We start from the raw sequence: 22,093 nt of genomic DNA, 5'->3' as shown, positions 1-22,093 counted from the left end.
CATATCTGTGCATGTCATTTCCCTCCGTTTATTGAATTACATCAGCGTCAGGTTACTATAGTAACGTCTCCATATATGCATAGTGGCCAGTTTATCCAGTCTTTGATCGACCTTCCAGCTTAAATACATCTGTGCGAAATGATTCCTCATTGCTTGAAGTGATATCCACCTTTGTCAAGTGAGTGAGAAACATAATACAACCATGAAACATGGAATTATCATTTATGACATGCAAAACTGTTCAACTGATTACAACGCATATCCTGAAAAAAATAAAGAATTGAGATGAGAATGAGCACATATAAATGTATTGTCTAAGAGGTCTCTAGCAGGTTTCTGTCTAAATGTCTTTTTTCCATTGCTGTTACTTACTACAGATGCAATGATCCTACAAAATTGAGAGCCAATTTTCTGTAAAACTTTTAACAAATTAATCAAATTAACTGAGTTTCCCACTTTATAGAAGGAATAGAATCTGAGGACAAACAGAAGCCTGCATGAGGCGTCGACTCACTTTCTTGTGCAACTAATTATTAAATCAGCTGCAAACTGAATAAGGAACTGAGTGAAGCCTGTGTCGCTTATTAGACGTGTGACTTCTGAGAAGTTTTAAACATTTCTTTTTCCTCAGAATGACTAAATTCTCTTGAAACCACAACTAATGCAACTAAATAATGACAAATACATGCTGGCACTGTGGGAGCAGATTCTTGTGATAGATTTTAATGGTACATTTAATAATGGTGTGAATGTTTTAACACTTAACGGGATAAAGTTACGGAATTATCCAATGAAAAGATTTTCTAAAAATATGTTTTTCCAAGACAGAAAGAGCCAAACTATGTGGGTTGACTGAAACATTAGATGAAACCATCCAGGAACAAAACAAACTATCTTTTGTCTGTCTGCAAATCTCAAATTACACGCTGGACCAGTTCCACAATTTGGACTTAAAGGTTTAGGATTGCAGAAATATGATATTTGTATGCAACCTTGCTGATATTTGTACAGTTTTGGTCAATGCATGTATTGTCATCTGATAAAGCACAAATGAGGCCAGACATGATGCAAATTTTATAGTTAAAGCACATTTGTAGTGTCTCACAAAAATCTTAAAATTCCGGTTAATAAAAAAACAAAAACAAAAAGACAACAAAGAAATAAAAATACACAAGGCAGTATTGTATGACAAAGAAAGAATAAAGTCTAAAGGAACTGACACAACTTAAGCTTTTTAATTGGTCTTAGCACGAGTATATTAAAATAATATTTTAAAAATAAAAGCAATGAGATCTTTTTTCCACATAGTTTATCTCTTCAGTATTTCCTTATTATATATTATACTATACTTTAACCTATGTACATTACTGTGATGTGTTTTCACAGGTCATGTTGGTTCACGGAAGTTTCGGATTACATGGAGATTGGCGATGATGACACTAACAGATTCCATGATGTCATAGTGTCAGAAAGCCTCTATAAATTCCTACAAATCTAGGACAGGAAGCGATAGATGAGGTCGTCTGTTATCTGCGGTCTGATATCCGTTTAGCTGAAGTAACAAACGAATCACAGCACACATCACTTTTAAAAGCAAATAAAAAATATACATCATTGCATTTTTATTTTTCCAGGTAAATTAGTGGGATTCTATAATGGAATCATCATTTCCATATGGTCCACAGCTGAAGAACGAGTGTGAGGGATGTGACAGTATTTTCCACCTTGAAATGGCTGAATGATAAATAAATAAAAGTTCAACCCTAACCCAGTCTATGTACAAACACCAGACACATTAAAATCCAGAACCGAACTTCCACCTTTTTTTTTTTTTTTTCAGTTTTAGCGGAGTCATAGTCATGCGTGTCCTGGTCACTCAAACATACAAACTCTTGTGTTGGTGTGGTTTCTCCTTTGTACGTTCCCAGTGGTGATGCTTTATGCAAATGAAGTGGGAGGGGCCTGTGATGCCTGGGTGCGACTGTGTGGGAGGGGACGGAGCACTATGACTAGCAGACTCAAAGTTTGTTGTGATTGGCTCATTGTTGAGTCCATCATGTGTCCCACACTGTGCGGTCTGTGCTCTCCAGTGAGAGGGACTTTGTTTTGTGCGGGGAGGCGGGGCTCGGCGGGCTGCTGAAGGTGGAGCTGTTGGAGGCAGTGGAGTGCCGGGGTGAATCAGAGTCCTGAAAAAAAAAATAATAATAATTTTTGTAACAACAGAGGCACTACCTACAGATTTTATGGATCATAGAAAGTAGCTACTATGATTATCTAACCCGAAGGATTTCCTTTAAAAGCATACATGAAAAAGACAATTGACGATGGACTTATATCACTCACGAGTTTGGGGTCAGTAAAATTAAAATAGTTCAAACTGTAATACTATAAAATATTATTACAATTTAATTGTTTTCTGTTTGAATGATGTCACTGTCACTTTCAATTAAATTATCACATCTTTGCTGTCAGAAAAAAAATAAAAATAATTACTGACCCCAAACTTCTGTACTATAGTGGACACATGCAACGATACCAAATACTGTGCAAAAAAGTGCGCAAATAAAACCCAGTTTAATTTAATCTAACTTTTATCAACTTTGTAACAGAAGTTTGGTTGTAAACATGGCATACTTTGTTCAGAAAAGTCGCTGTTTCACATGCCGCTCTTAACAGAATATTAATCAGTATAGTTCACCCAAATATTAAAATTCATCATTTACTCACCTTCATGTCATTCCAAACCTTTAAGATTAATTTTCTTCTGTGGAACACAAAAGAAGGTATTCTGGGAAATATCTTTTTGGAAAATATATTTTTTTATTTTATGAACAAAGTTTAAACATTCTTCAATCTTCATTCTTCAAATCTCTTTTGTACTCTTCAAAAGAAAGAAACTTACAGGTTTGGGGTAAATAATGACCGAATATTCCGTTTTGGGTGAACTATCCATTTAACTTGTGCAAAATGTAGAAACTGCAAAACTGTATATATGGTAAACTACTCAAATTTAGCATTTTTTGAATGTTTACATTATAGAATATTGCACTGGTCTCCCTGATTGGGTCTGTCATGTCTACAAAGCATAAAACTGATGGAGGTCCTTTAATCCAGCTGGATTTTTGAAAACAAAGCACTATAAAGTAAATAAAATGAGTTACATAAACATACAACACACAAAGACAAGTGCTCATCCTCAAAAACGTACTCATATCCAGTGGTTCGCAGCTAGCAACTCAATAGAGTCGCTTCAAAGCAAAGCTGATTCCACACTTTAAGGTTAGAATAACACTCTTTGCAAGTATGTGAACACAATACTTAGAGCTAAACAAGCTTGTAACAAAACACATATGTGTTGCATTCTAAACCTTGCTCTATAGCACATCAGTGTAGTCTTCTTCCACAACTTGATGTTTATCAATAATTACCTGAAAAAAACTACACATTCGGCACATTCATTTTACTCTAGCGCCCCCTTGAGTACAAACCAAGCATTTGTGTACTTGCACAGAGTATTTTTCTATTCCAACTCTCTTTTCTTCACATAAAGACCCTTGTTTTCTCTAGTGGACACAGTGGGTGGCTAGCAGGAGCGGTATGAAGGCGAGACATGTGGATGGATGCTTGCCATTCCCAACCGAAGCTCTCTTCTTCACCACAATCGCTTGTGGGTTGTGAGCTTCAAAAATGGGCAGGGGATACTTGAGAAGCGCTCTGCGGGGCTGCTTGAGTGTGCAGATGACAGCAGTGGTGTGTGTGGGTGTGTATGTTTCACTGCAAATGTGTGACGTTTACCTTCATCTTACTAAGCAGGGTCCTTATAGCCCTTTTCAGATCAGGGGTCTTCTCCGAGGGCGATACTGCCTGCCACTGAGAAGGAAAGGGCAGACTGAGTGCCAGAATGGCTTTCAAACTTGCTGAAGGAGAATGAAGCGGCCGGGGGGCGCAAAGCGCAGCGGTATGGGGAAATGACGGGTGAGATAAGGGCACGGGTGGGTGGATTGCTAAGGATTCTGTTGGATGTAGTGGAATGGGGTGGCAGGTATAAAGCTGCAGTAGCATTGACAAAGCTAGGTGGGGGGAACAGAGGGCTAAGGCTCACTTGCATTCAAATGCTTTAGGGGGAAATAACATTATAGGTGTTCTACCTTTACAGGCTTAATGGGAAGGGATGGGGCAGCTGGTTTTTAAAAGTCAGAAGGTGTGTAGAAGAATCATACATGTTTAGAACGACATGAGTGTGAATAAATGATTTTTTTTTGGAGTAACATCGCTAAGAATACACCTTGAGAGGCTATTCATACCCAATTTCCAACTAGGAATCTCCTATTTACAATAATTCTGATAGAACATGAAGACAGCATAAGGGTAAAATGTAATCATCATTGATACCATGGCTTGCTGGTCATGTGCCTTGATGTCTCTGCATAGTGCAAATTTGGCTTCGGTGTGATGAGGTAATGAAGATACCACTGTCCCGATTCCTCCTACATCACGACTCACCTCTCTATCAAACTGAGAGAGCGGCGCTTCGCCCACGTCCATCCCCCCTCCTGACGACAGCGAGCTCTCAGAGGGTGACGTCATGGTCTGGCGTTTAGAGCTGTAGCTGCCACCCGAAAACTCCCTCCTCAGAGCACTGCCATTCTGAGAGGAGGACCCTGATAGAGAGGAGAAGAAAGAAATTGGTTGGAAATAAAATCCACGGAATATGATAAATATAAGAGCAGACACTTGTGTGTACGTACGCATTCCTAGGCCACTGCTTGTGCTCATGGATCGCCCAGGTTCGGCACGGTTTTTAGTGATTGACGGGATGCTGACGGAACCGCTGAACACGGCTCGATTGTCCTGAGCACGTACATTCTACAGGTTACACAGAGAAGCACCACACACACAGAGGAGGGACACAAAAACATGCAGTGAATGGGACAAATATGACTTGATGAAAATACATCCATATAGTGATCTTTAAGACGTCATGTTGCTATCAACATATATATCAATATAGGATGCATAAATGACCTTTGACACACCCATAAATGTTGAGACTGGAGAGTTGTTTGGTGACATACACTTCCGTTCATAAGTTTGGGGCAGTCAGATTTTTTAATGTTCTTCAAAGAAGTCTAATTAAAACACAGTAGAAGAGTAAAACTAGGAAATATTATTACAGTTTAACTGTTTTCTATGGTAATATATTTTCATTTGAGGCCAAAGCTGAATTTTCAGCATTATTACTCCAGTCTTCGGTGTCACATGATCCTTCAGAAATCATTCTAATATGTTGATTTGGTTCTCAAGATAAATTTCTTGTTAAAAGCGGCTTAATATTTTTTTGCAAACTGAAATACATTTTTTTTCAAATTTGTTTGATTAACAGAAAATTCATAAGAAAAGCCTATTTTTTAAATAGAAATCTTACATATAATTGTCTTTAATGACACATTCGATCATTTGAATTAATCTTTGCTTTAAGTCGTTTTTCTTTTTCTAAATGACTGATCCCAAACTTTTGAATTGTAGTGCAAAACCAAAAGTGGAGTGACTTGATAAATAACCAGAAAAATACACATCAAAATGAGCTTGTAAAGCATTAAAGGGATATTCTGAGTTCAACAAAAGTTAAGCTCAATCGACAGCATTTGTGTAGCATAATGTACCATCAAGAAAAAAAGATGACTCCCTCATTTCCTCCTTTTCTTTGAAAAAAAGTAAAAACCAAGGTTACAGTGAGGCACTTACAATATAAGTGAATGGAGACAATTTTTGGAGGATTTAAAAGCTAAAGACACTTTCTATTAATTATTCTATTAAAACTTGTGTATTAATAGTTACATATTAAATAATAACATAACTTTCCATTGAAAACATTAATAATCAATACTTCTTGTGGTTATATACTATTAACATTATGTTAACATGCATATTGTTTACGTCTTGTGGTTATATACTATTAACACAAGTGAAATAATAATCCACATTTTGACTGAACTTGATGTGTACTGAACACAGATTATTTTTTAAAGATGAGCCTCTCACCATTGGCAGATCTCTGAGGATCTGCATTCCATCTCCAGGACCCATATGAGCCACGTGGTTAAAATTCATAGGATTGGAGATCAACTTGTTCCTTTTCTCTGGATCTTTCAACATGTCTCTGCAATCACACACACCAGTATGTTAATATAATAACACAATAATGACTATAATGATATTTCAGAAGTTTAAAAAAAAAAAATGCATATTGGATCCACACCTAATAAAGTATAATTTGAAAATGCTCACTTGTCTTTTTAGCATGGTAGTACACAAATGTGTGCATGCATGAGTGTGTGTGTGTGTGTGAGAGAGAGAGAGAGAGAGAGACATTCACCTCCTCTGCTGCAGTCTCTCCTCCTCAGGAATACGGAATGAGAATCGTCTCTTGTTGCTCATGCTGCGTACCATCTGCTTCCTGCTGTTATCACACACCTCAGGCACCACCAGTTCGTCCCCCTCTAAACACACACATTATGCATTATCAAACATATTAATCAAATCTGAATTATTCTGTATTTTAAACAGCACTGCTAAACAAAAAATGAAGCAACTTGAGCTATGATCATTGCATTTCAATGAATAACAGAGAGAGTGCCGTTACCTGCAGTCTTGTTTCTAAAGTAGATGAGTCTGACTGTCTCTAGGCCCAAGAGATTCAAAGAGCCATCCATGTTCAACGGCCGGACCTGCACAGAGCCAGTGAACGTTCATTTATTCATTTATTGAACATTTATCTATGGTGTTTTGGTGTGCAAGAGTTATTTATTTATTATGATTTTTTTTTTTAAGACTTCTGAAATTGAAATAAGCAAACCTTTTTGAGAGGAATGGTCTGTATCCATTCCATAGTGTTCACATCAAACACATCCACTGCATTTTCACTGTAGACTGACAGGTAGGGGGCGTTGTAGCCTGCGAGATATAAAACATCCACAAGGTCAAAATAACAAAACTTTTTCACAGCCACACCCTGACCCTTGTCTTTAATCATTAAGTGTAAAAAGATGATTAACTTCTCTTTACTCACAGCAGGCTGTGGGCGTCGCGGGCCACATTAGCTCCTGCTGGCGCGAGCGTCTGCCATGTGAGTCTACATACACTGCAATTTTACTGAAGCAGAGCAGCAGTTCTTTATTGGAGATTTCCACTGCACAAAGGGCATCCAAGTTCTCTGCCTTAATAAACGCCAGTGTTGGGTCATCTGGGTGGAGCATGCTGACCGGAGGGGTATCTCCATGCAAACTGTAGCGCATAAAGCATGCTTGGTATCCTACACATAATTGTTGGCCAAAGAACGCCATCCACTGGACAGTTCCTGGAGCCTGAGATATAGAAAGGGCTGTTGATGTTGCTGTGTGTGCTAGCAAAAATGATCTTTGTGATCTAACGAGTATGGACACTTATTACATTTAGACTGCATTTACTTGATTTGAAAACAAAAAGGTTTTGAATACTGTACTTGTATGTCCACCAGATGGCAATAGCGAGACTTGCTCTTGTTAATTTCGTAGCAGGAGATCTGCCTTTTAATGGCAAGGCAGAAGCAGGTGTTATTGCGCACCACACCAGACACCAGTGCCTGGCAGTTTTTAGTATCTGCCACCTTAGTCTTGTCAGTCTCTCTCCCATCGAACCCAGCCATGGGGATCAGACACACTTGTCGGTTCCTGCCCGAGATGACAGCCATTAGATGCTCTGTGGGCATCAGTTCTATGTGATGGACCTTCTTAATGTCACCCACACGAACAATTTCTAGCAGAAAGGACACAAATGTTCAATGAATGTTGGTCTTGCATCAGTTATTTCGGTTTTAATGGACATGTGGTTCAGCAATGGTAATGCACTTTTTAAAGTAAAAAAAAAAAAAAGGAACTGTTAAATCTTACAACTCTTAAACATTTTTAGAGTTTACAACCTTTAATAGATTTGCAATATGTCTGCTCTGATAAACAGGAAAAATAGAAAAAAAAAAAACATTGACCCAAAAATTAAATAAATGTCTGTCATTCCAATGCAGTAGACCCATTTTTTCTGTCAAAATGATGGAGAGCATGTCAGTGTTTTTAACATTTGGGAACAGAAATTTTACCTCAACTACCCTGAAGCGACCTGGTAGCTCATACATCAGACTTTCCGAGGTTTAAACCAACAAACTTTAAGTTACCAGTCTAGATTTTTGACCAACAAGCCACAAAGCTTAAGTTTATTGCGCAATGAAGAAACAGGAGGATTAAAGAAGGAAGTTTTACCGTCTTTGGTGACGTGGATTACAAACAGGCCTTCCTCATTCCCCAAAGCAACCCGTTCATGATCTAAATAGAAAATGTGACAATCAAACGGCTTGGTAAGGGTATCAGTATTTGCTCTTTCTTTTTTTGTGTGTCTCTTTACCTATAATAGCAGCAGTCTGGGTGGTTTTGATGAGAGGAAGGCTGCTGTCATACGCTTCTTTAGGCACATACACGAAACGCTCCTTCAACTTGTTTTTCCTCAGAATGCGGTGCAGTTCGTTCAGTGCGCACACCCACTTTGTCCTCTCTTGCTCATTGTCAGCCAGGATCAGGATGCACGTCTTCTGACTGGAGGAGGTGGACAGCTGAGATGCTGTTACCTGTGGAATGAATAAAGAACAATATATGAAAAGCAATTCAGAAAATGTCTTGAAATTAATTGATTAATGACTGCCTAAAGCTATAGTTAGTTCAGTCATGATTATTACATAATCGCCTGATCGCTATTATTTGATCTGTGATATTTTAAAGAAACCATCGTGAGGAAAAATTATGCTTGATGAATGATGAAAGTGAAGAATTTAGGACAGAAATAAATCACTATTCCTATTCTATGAAGGCACAGTGCAATTATTACATTAACAATGGAACTAAGACAAATGACCAAAATGGTTGAAAAAGTTTATTAAAAACAAGTTTTGTAATAGCAATTATTTCAGACCTTTTGATGTTGATGAAAATACAGATTCGGACCTTTGAATGTAAACTTTGAGAATCCCTGCTCTACAGTATGAAGTTACAAATTGCCTGTATGTTCTTACCCTGAAAATGCAGGGGATATCCCTCTTGTTAGCATGGATGACATCAGACTCCAGAACAAAGCTGGCGGAAAACTCTTCATCCCTGCTCAGGATAAAAGAGAGTCAAGCACGATATATGAAATATTTGAGCATCACTTTTGAATGAAGATCTCCCTCACCTCATGTCAATGACCTGGTTAACTATGACACCAGGCTGGGCACCCTTCCCTTCTCCAAGCTCATACAGGAAAAGTTTGAAGTCACATACCACTGCCCACACCCTCTGCCAACCCTTTTTCACCCCTGTGGGCTTTGGTATCTGGAAAAGACAGCCAAAGCCCCATCACAAGGCAGCGAACATAGTTTGTGGCCAAAAAAAAATGGAAAAGACAGTATGTGGTAACTTCTGAAGACCATAAAAAAGACAGACTGGCCAATAGTGAACAAAATATGAAGAACAGAACGTATTTGGCAAATCTTACCCTAAGATGGCCCTCATATGCAGTCCCTATGCCTCTCTGAGTGTCGATTCCCAATTTGCCCTTGATTTGGTCTGGTGCAATGGGGCACACAGAGGGTGCTTTATCAGCACAGGTGACATGACAGGAGAAGTTACAGACTGTAAGGAGAGATGGAGGAAAACGGCATTAAAGTATTAGTGAGTATTCTACCAAAAAGGCATCCTTAGACTGAATAAACCTCAAAGGTTCTCCCTTATTTTTTTTCCAAACCCACATGACTTTATTTCTTCTGTGGAACACAATAAAGAAAATATTAAAGATTTATGCTGGCTGTCCTTGTGTGTTCCTAAGAAGAAATAAAGCCATACAGATTTGACCATCTCGAAAACTAAAACATATCATATTCATTGTTGTCTCAAATACTTCAAACACCCAGATTCCTTTCTCTTCTGTTGTCTCACCTTCACAGGTGCAGCCCTGACGGATAAGTCCCACCATCAGAGAGGTGCACTGGTTACATTTGGTGGGAATGGTGAAGGTCTTCACAATAAGCTGGTGTGCCTTGGGCTGTGGAACAGAGAACATCAGCAACGTCATTAAACAGTTAATTAAAATTTTTCACAATATTATTGTTTTACTGTATTTTTATTAAATAAATGCAGCCTGGGTGAGCATAAAAGACTTCTTTCAAAAACATTTTCAAATCTTATATATTTGAATGGTATTGTAATCTATACAGATTGAAACATTCTTACGGTTATGATGTAAATGGTTACCTTAGATGATGAGTGTCCCAAGCTCCCATAGCCTGATCTGCCTGTTGGAGTCTGCAGACTACGTGACGTGTGGTCAGTCAACTAGGAGGAGGACACAACAACACATGAGTACATTTTAATACATATTATTCAACTCTTGGTAAGAGCTAAAGAAATAAATGACTCAAAATGAAATTTCTGTCATCATTTTAAACCTGGTTTTCTTTCTTCTGTGAAACACACACAAAAAAATAAATCTAAAATGCTGGACCCAGGCTGGATGATTTTAATTATATGGAAAAGAGTAGCCAGTACATCTGCTTTTGTGCTTCATAGAAAAAAAAAACCCAGCAGATCGAAATAATATGTGGGTGATTAAATAGTAACAATATTTTCGTTTCTAGGTGGATTAAACCTTTAAGAGTCCAAAGGATACCTCAATAGGCTCCATGTCACTGGCAGTTGACGGGGAGCGCGAGCGTGATATACGACGAGATCTTGAGTCTTCATCTCGTGATGGAGTGTTGGAGGGAGTGAAATCTGCCGAATCAAGCTAAGAAACAAAAAGATGGTAATTATTTTTACAAAATGTGTCATGCGGCTCAGACTGTGATGCCTCCATGCAGAGCGAAACACACTCACAGTGATATATCAAGACCATAAAGCTTATCATGACAATAATATTTTTACTGGAATTACACCCTCTAAGCAGAACAAAGCGTGTGCTCCCAGGCACCAAGCCAATAAGTAAAGACACAAAACACCCACTACACAGAGACCACACACCAACTACACATGCAAGATGAAATGAAAGGTAGAAACAGTATGGAGAAAAAAAAAAAAAAACACAACCCAGTGGAACAATAAAGGGAAGCATATCCACAATTTATGAGGCTTACATTAAAGTGATCTGTAAAGGATTACTTTACTTAAACATGAAAATTCAGTCACCATTTGCTTACCGTCATGTCTTTCCATACCTGTATGACTTCTGTATAACTTTTCAACAAATAACTACTTTACTGTTTAAAGATTTGTGGTCGGTAAGATTTTTTTAATGATTTAAAATGAAGCCTGCATTTAGTTGATAAAATACAGCAAAATCAGTAATATTGTGAAACATTATTACAATGTAAAAACATACATATATATATATATATATATATATATATATATATATATATATATATTATATATATATATATATATATATATATATATATATATATATTAAAATGTAATTTACTCCTGTGATGGCAAAGCTGAACTTTCAGCAACCATTACTCCAGTCTTCAGTGTCACATGATCCTTCAGAAATCATTCAATTTGCTGCTCAAGAAACATTTCTCATTATTTTGTTGAAAACTGTTGCCATTTAATATTTTTGTGGAAACCCTGATAAGTTTTTTCAGCATTCTTTCATGAACAGAAAGATCCAAAGAACAACATTTGTTTGAAATTGAAATCTATTGCACCATAATAAATGTCTATGAAACTTTCTGAAACTTTTCTTTTTCTGGATTTTGACCGTCTTTGAAAGAAAAAGAAGAGAGTTAAGATTCTTCCCAAATTATTCTGTGCAGGAAAACAAGACATTTAGGTTTGGATCGACATAAGGGTCTGTAAATAATGAGAAAGTGTTCATTTAATCAAACAACTTTTATAAAAACTTATTTTGTCTTTTTAACCTTTATACATGAGCAAAAGTTTAAATTAGATCCAAATATTAAGGCAAGTAAATGAATTCTATATCTTTCCATTTAAATGGGCTTTTAAAAAAAGCACATGGTATGGAAAATAAACCACCAAGTTTAATTAGCTAACCCATATATGGTTCATATGCTTTTCAATAGATGAAAGAAAGGTTCCCAAATACATTTCAGATGCATTTCAGCAATGAAGGTCTCATGCAATACAGATATCGCCACAATCAGAGCTGCCACCCATGCAATTTCCAAAACAGGCCGTCAAAACCACAGGAAAGAAATATGACGGTGGGGGGATTTTACTGTGACACAGGACAAAAGCGGGTCTTACACGTCTGGTTTTGCTTCCGGGACCAAAAGCGGGTGACCGCTTCATATGAAGAAAGAGAACAAAGAGAGGAGAGTCAAACTTCATGTACAATTGTCAGCTGGATACGATCATGTTGGAGAAAGAGGGGAAGGGAATGAGGGCATGAAAGAACACGTCTAATCTGTGGTTGGATTTCTGGGCATAGTTTACATGCACAAAGGATTCACTTCACATCAAAGAATACCAAAGAGTCACTACCACAAGACACTGGAGTGGATGTAGGATCAGATAAGTAAAATATAACCATGAACTATATCGCTGATAGAATGTAAAACCAATTCAATATTGAATTCAATACAGAAAAGTATGAACAGAAAGGATTAGTGTAGTGAAAAATGTCCTTTGTTACCCTTTATGTGTCTGTGCTATACATTTTTATACTTATTTGAATGTTGTGCTATTAGCTTAGCAACATGCTAATATCAAACTGTATTAGAATCAATTGCGAGTTGAGTTTCCTTTGGTATTCTGGTATTATTCCTGTGGGAGTTTCATAACTGGATGCTTTTAAATGTGTAAAATGAATAATGCAAAAAGACATTCCACTATAACATGGCTGAAGAAGAACTTACATCTTCCCAAAATTCAACTAAAGAAGACGAAGAGGAAGAAAATGAGTCCTGATGGACAACAGAATGAAAAAACAAAACAATAACCAAACACATTATGTCAGGAAAATAAAAAAACAGAATACTAAAACTAATAAAACAGATCAGGATGCATCAGAAGAATACGGAAAACAAGTAAAAAAAAAAAAAATGTAAATAAGAATGATGAAAAATATTTCTTTGGAAACCAGAGTGAACCTCTATGCAGATGTCTGGGATCTCACACTTACATCAAACTGATCCAGAGCAGAAGTGGGCGCATTGAGGAATGCCAAGAAAGAATTCTGGGAATCCTGATGCTTCACACCTGAAAATGACAGAATCTTATTAAAACACATCATTTTTTAAATATCATTCAATTAAACTGTAACAGAGCCATAATTGCTCTTTTTTATGTGACACTGTGAAAAGCGATGCTGAGTAGGTTGGATATTTGATGTTATTGCTGTTGTTATTGTTTTTGTTCAATGAAACAACCCTGATACACTTACCCCCATGTTGTTCCAAATTTGATATTTGTCAAAATGGCACTACGCTGATTTGGAGAGACAGATGGATGAAAACTGCCGAATAAATAACACTGTCAGGTCCAGGACAGTTGAAAAGCATCATCAGAATAGTCCATCTGCCATCATAATCAATTGTAACGTTATGAAGTGACGAGAATACTTACTGTACACAAAGAAAACAAAAATAATGCAACTTTATTCAACAATTCCTCTCCTCTCTGTGTCTCTCCAAATCAGCGTAGCGACATTTTGACAAATCTGAGTACGCAAGCGGCTCACGCTCTCCTGTGTCTGCCGCGCCACAAGGATAATTTTTTATGTGTATTTACGCTTTGTTTTCTTCGTGTACGCATCGGTCGCAGCGTGGCTGACACAGAAGAGCGTACGCCATCTGGGGTACAGCTCAGATTTGCCAAAATGGTGACACGCTTTACATTTAATATTTATATTATAGGAATTGTTGAATAAAGTCACTAATATTGTTTTCTTCGTGTACAAAAAGTATACTCGCCGCTTCATAACATTACGGATATAATCACCAATCACAGATGGACAATTCTGACGATGCTTTTCATACTTTCCTGGACCTTGACACTGTTATTTACTTGGCAGTCTCAAGCCTCCCAATTTACATCCAAAATATCTTAAATTGTGTTCCGAAGACAAACAAAGCTTTTACGGGTTTGGAACGACATGGGGGTAAGTGATTAATGACAAAATTTTCATTTTGTGGTGGAGTAACCCTTTAAGATGAAAAACCTAAACTTACAAAGCTTAAGCAAAAATGGGAAATGTTGCCTTGGCAATTAAATGAAATCAGTTTAAGTACTAAAATTACTCAAATTAAATGGAAATAAAAATGAATTAAAGATATATAGAAATAAAAAATAAAAATGTAAAATAAAAATAGAAATAAAATAAAAATAAATGATCATATAAAAATAAATAATATAATAATATAAAATAATATTACAAATATTAAGAAATGTTACAAAATATATAAATAACAATAAAATAACACTGATTGCCACCTCTCCTCAGTCTCAGCTCCTCTGTCTCTTTCTTCAGCCTCTCAATTTCTGCAAGCAGCTCCTGGTTTCTACTTTCAGATTCTTGCAGTTTGCTGTAAGACAAAAATAACAGAGAAAACTATGTCACTCTATTTAAATTCACCTCATTTGAAAAGAGAGTGTGAACAAAAACTTAGCTAAAGCTCTATTGACTAAATCAAAAAGAGAAGCGAATTTCAAAACTATTCACATAAACGAATGTTCATTGACCTGAGAAAAAAAGACATTAGACTTTAAATGAAATCAGCAAACCAGATCTCTAGTTTCAGTAGAGTTGAGCAGAACTATGTTGATATGTGTGGTCTTACCATTCTGTGGCAATGTTGGATGCTTTGACTTTGTTAAACTCGTCCTGAATGGACTGTTTGGCTCTGATTTCAGCATCTAGTGCAGACTGCAGTTCTAGACGCGCAGACATGTCCAGCTTAGCAAAGCGCCTCATCTTCCACGGCATGTCCTAACAAAACGAGATAGCGACCCACCACATCAGACATTCAGGAAGAGGAGAATATGTGTTTCATCCTTATCTGCTGTGTGCATGTCTCACCGTTCCTCTGGCTCCCAAGCTGGTGTTCCTGAGCCCTTCAAGCTCCTCTGTCATTTTTGTGGCCAGAGCTTGGAGGTAACCACGAGCATCTTTCTCATCACTCACCCTGCACAGATTAGTTTAGTTCAGTTTTACCTTGACATAAAGTACAACATCTGTAAATGTTTGTTCTAATTTAAAACCGAAAACTGCAATCGTATTCAAGTGATGAATGGCCAAATGATCCACATCATCTGGATCCAGACATGGGTAAAGGTCATCATTATCATGGGTCTTTCTTGGCAAGTGTGATGTCACACGGCTGCAAGTAGGGGGCTCCACTCACCACTGTATGATCTCAGTGATCTGGGCCTCCCAATGGGCAACACTCTCCTTCTTATCAGCCAACTCTCTCATCTCCTCCTCCAGCTGTCTGTGTCTACTGTTGAGCTGGTCATACATAGAGCTCAGCTGAAAAGACAAAAAGAGTAAAGAACAAAAGGTTTTAAGGTGGTTCATAGCATGTTGCTACCAGTGTTGTTATTGTTAACTGCAACTAAAAACAACAAAAAATGATTTTCATTAATTAAAAAAAGCTAAAATAAAATATAAATATTAAATGAGAAAAACTGATCCGAGATCGACTTTACTAGCTTTCATTGGTTCTTTGTTCAGTAGGAAAGTGAATGTTGTATGAAAGACAGGAAGCAAACATAAGATGTTACACTGAGTCTATGCAAAACCTCTGCAGCGCTCTTTGATAGGAATGTGAATTTATTCAGGCATTTCACATCCTGGTTCTATTCCTTCCAAATGCCATCATTCTTGCTTATGTTTCTAAGCCTCATCCAATCTGGCATTTGACATGACAGGTCTGGCCAGCTGCGCTATTGTTTTAAACTGCCTTTGTGTTTTGGGTTGCCAGGTATTTTTAGGAAATGAATAATTTTTAATATCCATGCCACCAAAAATAAGGAGCCCTTTAATACCTGATACGTCCAAACTTGCAGAATTATTTGACTGGCTGATTCTGATTTTACCCTGCAGTCCAAAGTAAACAGTGGCTGAGCCAAGAAGCATTTTTGGGTAAGAGTGTGTGGTTACGATCTCTCTCTAGGAATGTTAGCAGATTTGGGGAAAGACTGCCAGAGAAGAAGAGGGAATTTCAGGGGTTTGATGTATACTTTTTGTGATGAAAGAGAGACAGGCTAATGAATATCATGAGCAATGGCACATGTGTTTCTGAAAGCGATAGAGATCTTACTTTCTCTACTTCACTTGAGAGCCTCTTGTTTTCATCTGTCAGAAGGGCTCTCTCCCTCTCGTACTTCTGCTTGTACTCCATCTCAAACTCCTCTCGCTCAGTTTGGCTGTTACAAACACAACAATGAACATGATGAAGTTTACAGTACAGCTACATTCTACTACCATGGAAATTCAATGTAAAGAAACAGATCTGCAAGTTCACCTTGGTGGCCCACCATGGGCCATTCACAGACGCTAGTTATTATATTCAATATATTCAGTTTCAGATTTATGCATCTAAACATCACATAAAAACAAACCATGGTGCATCAGATTGGCCCTTTCTGTCAAAGTGGGCAGCAGACAAGAAAAGCTGTAAATATGGAAATGCTGAATGTGCATAAACTTAAAGAAACTGCACAAAAACCTGGTCACGTATGATCACACATGTACCTTTCTCTGCGGGTTTTCTCCAGTTTGTCTTTGAGCATGAGAATCTCTTTCTGGAGTGTGAGGTGTTGTCCCTCAGCATCGTGGAGCTCCTTCTTGAGGCCCTTCAGCTCGCTGCTGTGGAGTGTCTCCCGGCGACACAACTCCTCCTCGTACTGCACGTTCTTCTTTTCCAGCTCCGCTCGTATGCGCATCAGCTCCTGCTGTTGGTCTGAGCTCGCTGCTGCGTGAGGCGGCCCAGCCTGTTTCAACTGCTGCATGAGGATCGAGACATATGTGAGTATAAAGTTGGTTAAAGGACTTAAAGAATGAGAGAAAAGAAGGGAAATTGGAGCAAACAAGATCTAATATATATATATACACACACACAACTAAGATTTTACATAAGTAACTATTTATATAAAGTATATAGAAAATACATAAGTTGAAAATTTCTAAATGGCTAATTAACATATATTAATATACTCATGCATTGTCACCTTCATCCCTTCCAGGTCCTCCTCCAACTGTCTGCTGTACTGTTCGGTTCTCTCTCGTAGTTTCTTCTCCTTCTGAGCTTCTGCTGCCTGCTCCTCAGCCTGGGCCTCTAACTGAGATGGAAACACCACAAACATCAAATACACAGCCAGCAAATCCACAAATGTGATCGCACTGTTGATCAAAATTACAATCATGCTGACTTGGCTTATATAAAGTCAAACACCAGTGAGTTCATGCATATACCTCTTTGCGCATTCTCTCAGCTTTGCGAATCTCTAGCCGTAGAGCCTCTAGTTTCTGTGACACTCCTTCCATCTCCTCCTCTTTGTCTCTGAACTGTCGGCTCAGCCGCTGCTTTTGTGAGCGCAGATCGCTCAGCTGCTCGTTCAGCTCAGAGAACTCCTTCATGGCCATCTTCTTTTGACTGTGAGCCTCCTTTAGCTCCTTCCCCTGAGCCTTCACCTTCTCTGCCAACTCCAGCAGCTCTCACATATTCATAACAGAATCAAAGTTAATATAATTTAGACTAGAATACACTATACAAATTTTGTCCAGATTTTTCCCCACTTTGCAGACTGGAAGGGTCAATGTTAGCTGCTGAAAATCAGTCAATCTGCAGATTTTGTGCAGCCAGAGTTGACAGATTTCATTTAAAATCATATCTTGTATGATGGACAGCTTCAGACTATGATTCTATCCAGATATTTTGAGCCGATTTTAGAACACATACTGTTTTCGTTTGTCATGTGTCTTCCTACCAATGTGACACATTTCTGCATTATTTGTTATGTTGTTGAAAGTCTGGTAATGTGTTATCCTAAGTCTTTTAATGCATGATGCCCATTTTTCTCTTTAACAATTTACAAAGTCAGGAGGTGTATGATCCATAGTGCTTTAAATGATGTTCTGATTTTAAAAGTCATGTAGTTTATTCCAGCCTTTAGCCTTGTCTATGATCAACTATTTTCTAGTCATTGAGCTAAAGTGTAATCTGTTTAACGGCACAGTTAAAGATTAAAGTCAAAGCTCAGGTCACTTGGACCATTACGCCAGCAGTCACAAACGGAGATAATAATAGGTCATTTATGGCAATTATCTTGAAAAAACACAGTATAGACCAGCTTAAAGTGGCTAGCTGGCCTCTCAGTCTAGCAAATCTGTCTATTTTGATGGTTTTAGAGGAGATTGGGCATATTTCAGCTGATCAACAACCTAAACATCAGCTTGGCCAGGCTGGGAGACCAGTTCAAACCAACTAAGACCAGCAAATCTTAGACTAGTTAGAGCTGCACTTTAGAAGCCTGATTTTTGGATTGAAGGCCTACATGATTGGAGTTGGTAAACCACCTTGGCTCACCTGGTGGGGGTGTGGTGGAGCTAGTTAACTATACTCCAGATATCTTGACTTAGCTGACTAGCTTCAGCAGCTTAGACTGGTGTAGAAAACTAGCTAACAGTATGATCTTTTACCTATTTCTTAAAATACAATGGAATAGGTACCTTGTGCAGATCATCTCTCTCTTGCATGACACTCTTCAGCTGTTTCTCAAAGCTCCTGATGACCTTAGACGAGTCTTCCAGGTCTCTTCGAACTGTGCTGGCCTCCTCCAATTGCTGTTCCAGTTGACCAGAGTCTGACATGACGGAACATTATAGAGTCTTTGTCTAGAGATGTCACTACACTCAATGGGTACTCAATAAAGTACAATAAAGTCCCAACACCTGGACTGTGCCCTTGACTCAGTGCATTCTAACTCAATATCAAGCTCTCACCTGCTATCTGTTTCTTCAGGATGTCAATCTCACTCTTTAAACTCCGGATCTCTACCTCTTTATTAGCATTCACTGGGGCGTCCGAATCAGTGTACTGCAGTGCCTGCACTGTTTGCGTGGACTCTAAGGGAAAAATGAAGTTTCAGAGAGACAGAAAGCTAAAATATGATTTAGTGTGGATGTGTTAGTGCCCTCACCCTGTAGTTTACGGGTAAGTTCGGTCTTCTCCTGTTCTAGACGTCGGATCCTTCTCTCATAGGCCTCTGAGGCCAGGCTCTCCTCCAGGCTACGCTGAAGATCAGCATCTACCTGTGGCGGTCCCATGGACTCCCGCAGACACCCTCGATCTGACAGAGTGCTACAGAACCAAATCACACAAGAAACTGCAGTTCAAATTTTGCGATACTTTTTTTGCGATGTTGCTGTGCTGCTCAGTATTTTTCTGCAAACTGTGATGGATTTTTATTGAACCTTTGATGAACAGAAAGTTCAAAAGAACAGCATTTATTTGAAACAGAAATATTTTGTAACAACGTAAAAGTCTTTACTGTCATACTTTTTTTTTTACATATTTAAAAAAGGCACGATGAATAAACATCTGACTCACCATTTGCTTGTGTAGGTGAAGCCTACAAATGGGAGGTGGTGTCCAGAAAACGCTGTGTGTGAAGGTGGGGGCAATGTCTCCTAAAATATTTCAGAAAAACTCAAATATTCATTAAAATTATCCACTTCTATATAGAGGCAAATTTAAGAGAAAATGTTCCTCTGCAACCACACATTAAGGCATTTATGTGGAATAAATACATCAGCTCCAGGATAAAATTAGAAAGAAATGAGAGGCATACACAGTTTTTGAGGCAATCATCATCCACGTCAAAGTTGGAGGTGTCAGTGGGGCTGCTGACTTCGGGGATGTAAGGGGCTTCACATGTGCGGATGTTGTCCCAGTCGATGCCTGTGAAAAAGAGGTGCTGTCTGAAGTCTTCGATGCCATTCTGGCCTAACCGGTGTTCTCTGCTGCAGATCAGCCGCCGTATGAGATCTTTAGCCTCCTCAGACACATCTGTCACCTGAAGTGGGAACTGGAAGCGCTCCTGAGAATGAATGAGTTAAAATATACTTGAGTGTTGCACATTGAGACTCTCTCAGATATCTCTGCCTATCTATGCTAGTAACCGTGGTCTAAGATGTGCTCCATTAGTTAAGTCCCACACAAAACTAAACAAACCTTGATGAATAGGCAAATTTTTACCTCATTGTTAGGTTGAGATGACTAATCCAGAATAAAATAGTGAAGAAAAGACAAAAAGAAAATCCGCTCATGACTATTTGTTTTATACCAAGCAAGAGATAGACACAAACTAATAATCCTGGTGAACTAAAACAGAAAAGGAACCTAGAAATTAAGCTACTATACGCAAACAGATTTCAGAAGAAGGTGAAATGTGTAATTTCTGCATCACTAGCATCACAAAATGGAACAGCATAAATAACACTTGTTTTCCTGAACAAGAAAATGCTTTGATAGCACAGTGATTTTACACTATTCAGGGGAATCAACCAATAAATAACTTGCTTACAGTTGTCTCTAAAGGAAGAATGTATAGTATTTTAACATTGACAAATTACACATATCACCTTTAAATACACATTGGAAATAACAACAGTGTCAAATTCTTGTTGCACAGAATCACATTTTGGTCTACGATGCAAACAAACCTTATGGTTCATGATCTTTCCATAGGTCTCCACCAGGGATTCAGCATAAAAGGGAGTCTCTCCATACAGCATCTCGTACATGCACACACCCAGAGACCACCAATCACACTCTGGCCCGTACTTTCCCTTCCCGTCTTCCATAGCCTGCAAGATCTCTGGAGAAATGTAGTCCGGGGTCCCAACTGCCACAGAGGACTGGACCTGAGAGAAAACAGGAACAAGAAGACAGGAAGTTATGACACAAGACTTACAGAACTAAAATCATGTGCTTGACAATTCAGGATTGAGGATCAAACTCACTGTCCCATCTTCCATGAGCTTGAGGCAGGAGCCAAAGTCAGCCAGCCGGATGTGACCATTCATGTCCATCAAGATATTGTCTGGCTTAATATCCCTGATTATATATAAAACACAATCATAAACATTCATTTTCTAAACCAAAGAAGTCAAAGTATTATATAGCGTCATGCTAAATGAATATATTAATCATTCATTGCCACGGTTTGAGTGTGTGTGTGTGTGTATGTATGTGTGTGTGTGTGTGTGTATGTGTGTATATATATATATATATATATATATATATATATATATATATATATATATATATATATATATATATATACACACACATATATAAAATAATATAAATAAATATATACTTACTGTATTATTCATTTATTTTTATTATTATTTATGTTATATATATATATATATATATATAGAGTTAAAAAAGGTGTATATTTTATACCACAGTGGTACAGTGGTGTGCAGGTGGACTGACCAAGGGCGTGTGGTTTCCTGATGAGGGTCAAAGGTCATGTACATGTCATCAGACTGATACTTGAATAACAGCACAATCGGTGACAGATTTCTTAATTGTCTAAGATGTTTCCTACACTATCTGTTTAAGACATCTTAGTTTATCTATATCAATAAATCACACAACTGTCCTGTGGCTGGGACAAGTACAGTGATGGCTGTCGTAAAAGAGATAAGCAAAGCTTTGAAGGACACACGCACACTATCTCAAACAGCTGGGGGGTTGCCAGCGTCAGCACATTATTAATCATAACAGCTCATAAACCCTTAAACTCAGCACTACTGATGTTTTTGTTGCACTTTACAGCCAATATCTCAAATAAGACATTACAAGCTCATATGAGTGTGTGAGTCCGTGTGTGTGTGTGTGTGTGTGTGTGTGTGTGATATCTTACAGCTTGGCAGAATGCTGGTACATTAAGTGAGGAGATTAGTGGAAAGCACAGAGATTTTTTGCCATAGTGTTGATTATTTCTTGTCAGCAACATGCAAGATACGAAAATATCCCCCCCCCCCCCACCCCCCT

General features: G+C 38.1%; 1 protein-coding gene across 6 annotated transcripts in view; it reads right to left on the bottom strand.

The window, feature by feature from the left end:
• Positions 1 to 4: 4 nt before the first annotated feature.
• LOC109089642 (serine/threonine-protein kinase MRCK alpha-like) overlaps positions 5 to 22,093 on the bottom strand; it is a 50,885-nt gene continuing 28,796 nt past the window's right edge. Inside the window, exons 6-40 of one of the 6 annotated variants that reach the window (XM_042777987.1) lie at positions 21,049 to 21,142; positions 20,749 to 20,949; positions 19,875 to 20,123; positions 19,634 to 19,713; positions 19,224 to 19,384; positions 19,027 to 19,149; positions 18,754 to 18,887; positions 17,497 to 17,739; positions 17,253 to 17,363; positions 16,777 to 17,027; positions 16,343 to 16,448; positions 15,425 to 15,549; positions 15,100 to 15,205; positions 14,861 to 15,009; positions 14,514 to 14,605; positions 13,204 to 13,280; positions 12,327 to 12,365; positions 10,726 to 10,842; positions 10,311 to 10,391; positions 9,996 to 10,101; positions 9,556 to 9,692; positions 9,253 to 9,392; positions 9,095 to 9,176; positions 8,434 to 8,653; positions 8,292 to 8,354; positions 7,502 to 7,794; positions 7,070 to 7,364; positions 6,857 to 6,954; positions 6,644 to 6,728; positions 6,377 to 6,500; positions 6,043 to 6,160; positions 4,749 to 4,851; positions 4,504 to 4,661; positions 3,796 to 3,870; positions 5 to 2,186 (exon numbers count right to left, since the gene is read on the bottom strand). In XM_042777987.1, the coding sequence (XP_042633921.1) occupies positions 2,055 to 2,186; positions 3,796 to 3,870; positions 4,504 to 4,661; positions 4,749 to 4,851; positions 6,043 to 6,160; positions 6,377 to 6,500; positions 6,644 to 6,728; positions 6,857 to 6,954; positions 7,070 to 7,364; positions 7,502 to 7,794; positions 8,292 to 8,354; positions 8,434 to 8,653; positions 9,095 to 9,176; positions 9,253 to 9,392; positions 9,556 to 9,692; positions 9,996 to 10,101; positions 10,311 to 10,391; positions 10,726 to 10,842; positions 12,327 to 12,365; positions 13,204 to 13,280; positions 14,514 to 14,605; positions 14,861 to 15,009; positions 15,100 to 15,205; positions 15,425 to 15,549; positions 16,343 to 16,448; positions 16,777 to 17,027; positions 17,253 to 17,363; positions 17,497 to 17,739; positions 18,754 to 18,887; positions 19,027 to 19,149; positions 19,224 to 19,384; positions 19,634 to 19,713; positions 19,875 to 20,123; positions 20,749 to 20,949; positions 21,049 to 21,142 (4,768 nt within the window). In that variant the 3' untranslated portion in view covers positions 5 to 2,054. Of the gene's footprint in view, positions 2,187 to 3,795; positions 3,871 to 4,503; positions 4,662 to 4,748; positions 4,867 to 6,042; positions 6,161 to 6,376; positions 6,501 to 6,643; positions 6,729 to 6,856; positions 6,955 to 7,069; positions 7,365 to 7,501; positions 7,795 to 8,291; positions 8,355 to 8,433; positions 8,654 to 9,094; positions 9,177 to 9,252; positions 9,393 to 9,555; positions 9,693 to 9,995; positions 10,102 to 10,310; positions 10,392 to 10,725; positions 10,843 to 12,326; positions 12,366 to 13,203; positions 13,281 to 14,513; positions 14,606 to 14,860; positions 15,010 to 15,099; positions 15,206 to 15,424; positions 15,550 to 16,342; positions 16,449 to 16,776; positions 17,028 to 17,252; positions 17,364 to 17,496; positions 17,740 to 18,753; positions 18,888 to 19,026; positions 19,150 to 19,223; positions 19,385 to 19,633; positions 19,714 to 19,874; positions 20,124 to 20,748; positions 20,950 to 21,048; positions 21,143 to 22,093 lie in introns of all 6 variants that reach the window. The other 5 variants (XM_042777986.1, XM_042777985.1, XM_042777988.1 and 2 more) reach the window with 5 other exon arrangements.

Source organism: Cyprinus carpio, chromosome A20 (assembly GCF_018340385.1).
Source record: "Cyprinus carpio isolate SPL01 chromosome A20, ASM1834038v1, whole genome shotgun sequence".
NCBI lineage: Eukaryota > Metazoa > Chordata > Actinopteri > Cypriniformes > Cyprinidae > Cyprinus > Cyprinus carpio.
The sequence above is the reverse complement of the archived record's forward strand: the minus strand, read 5'-3'. Positions and strand labels throughout refer to the sequence as shown.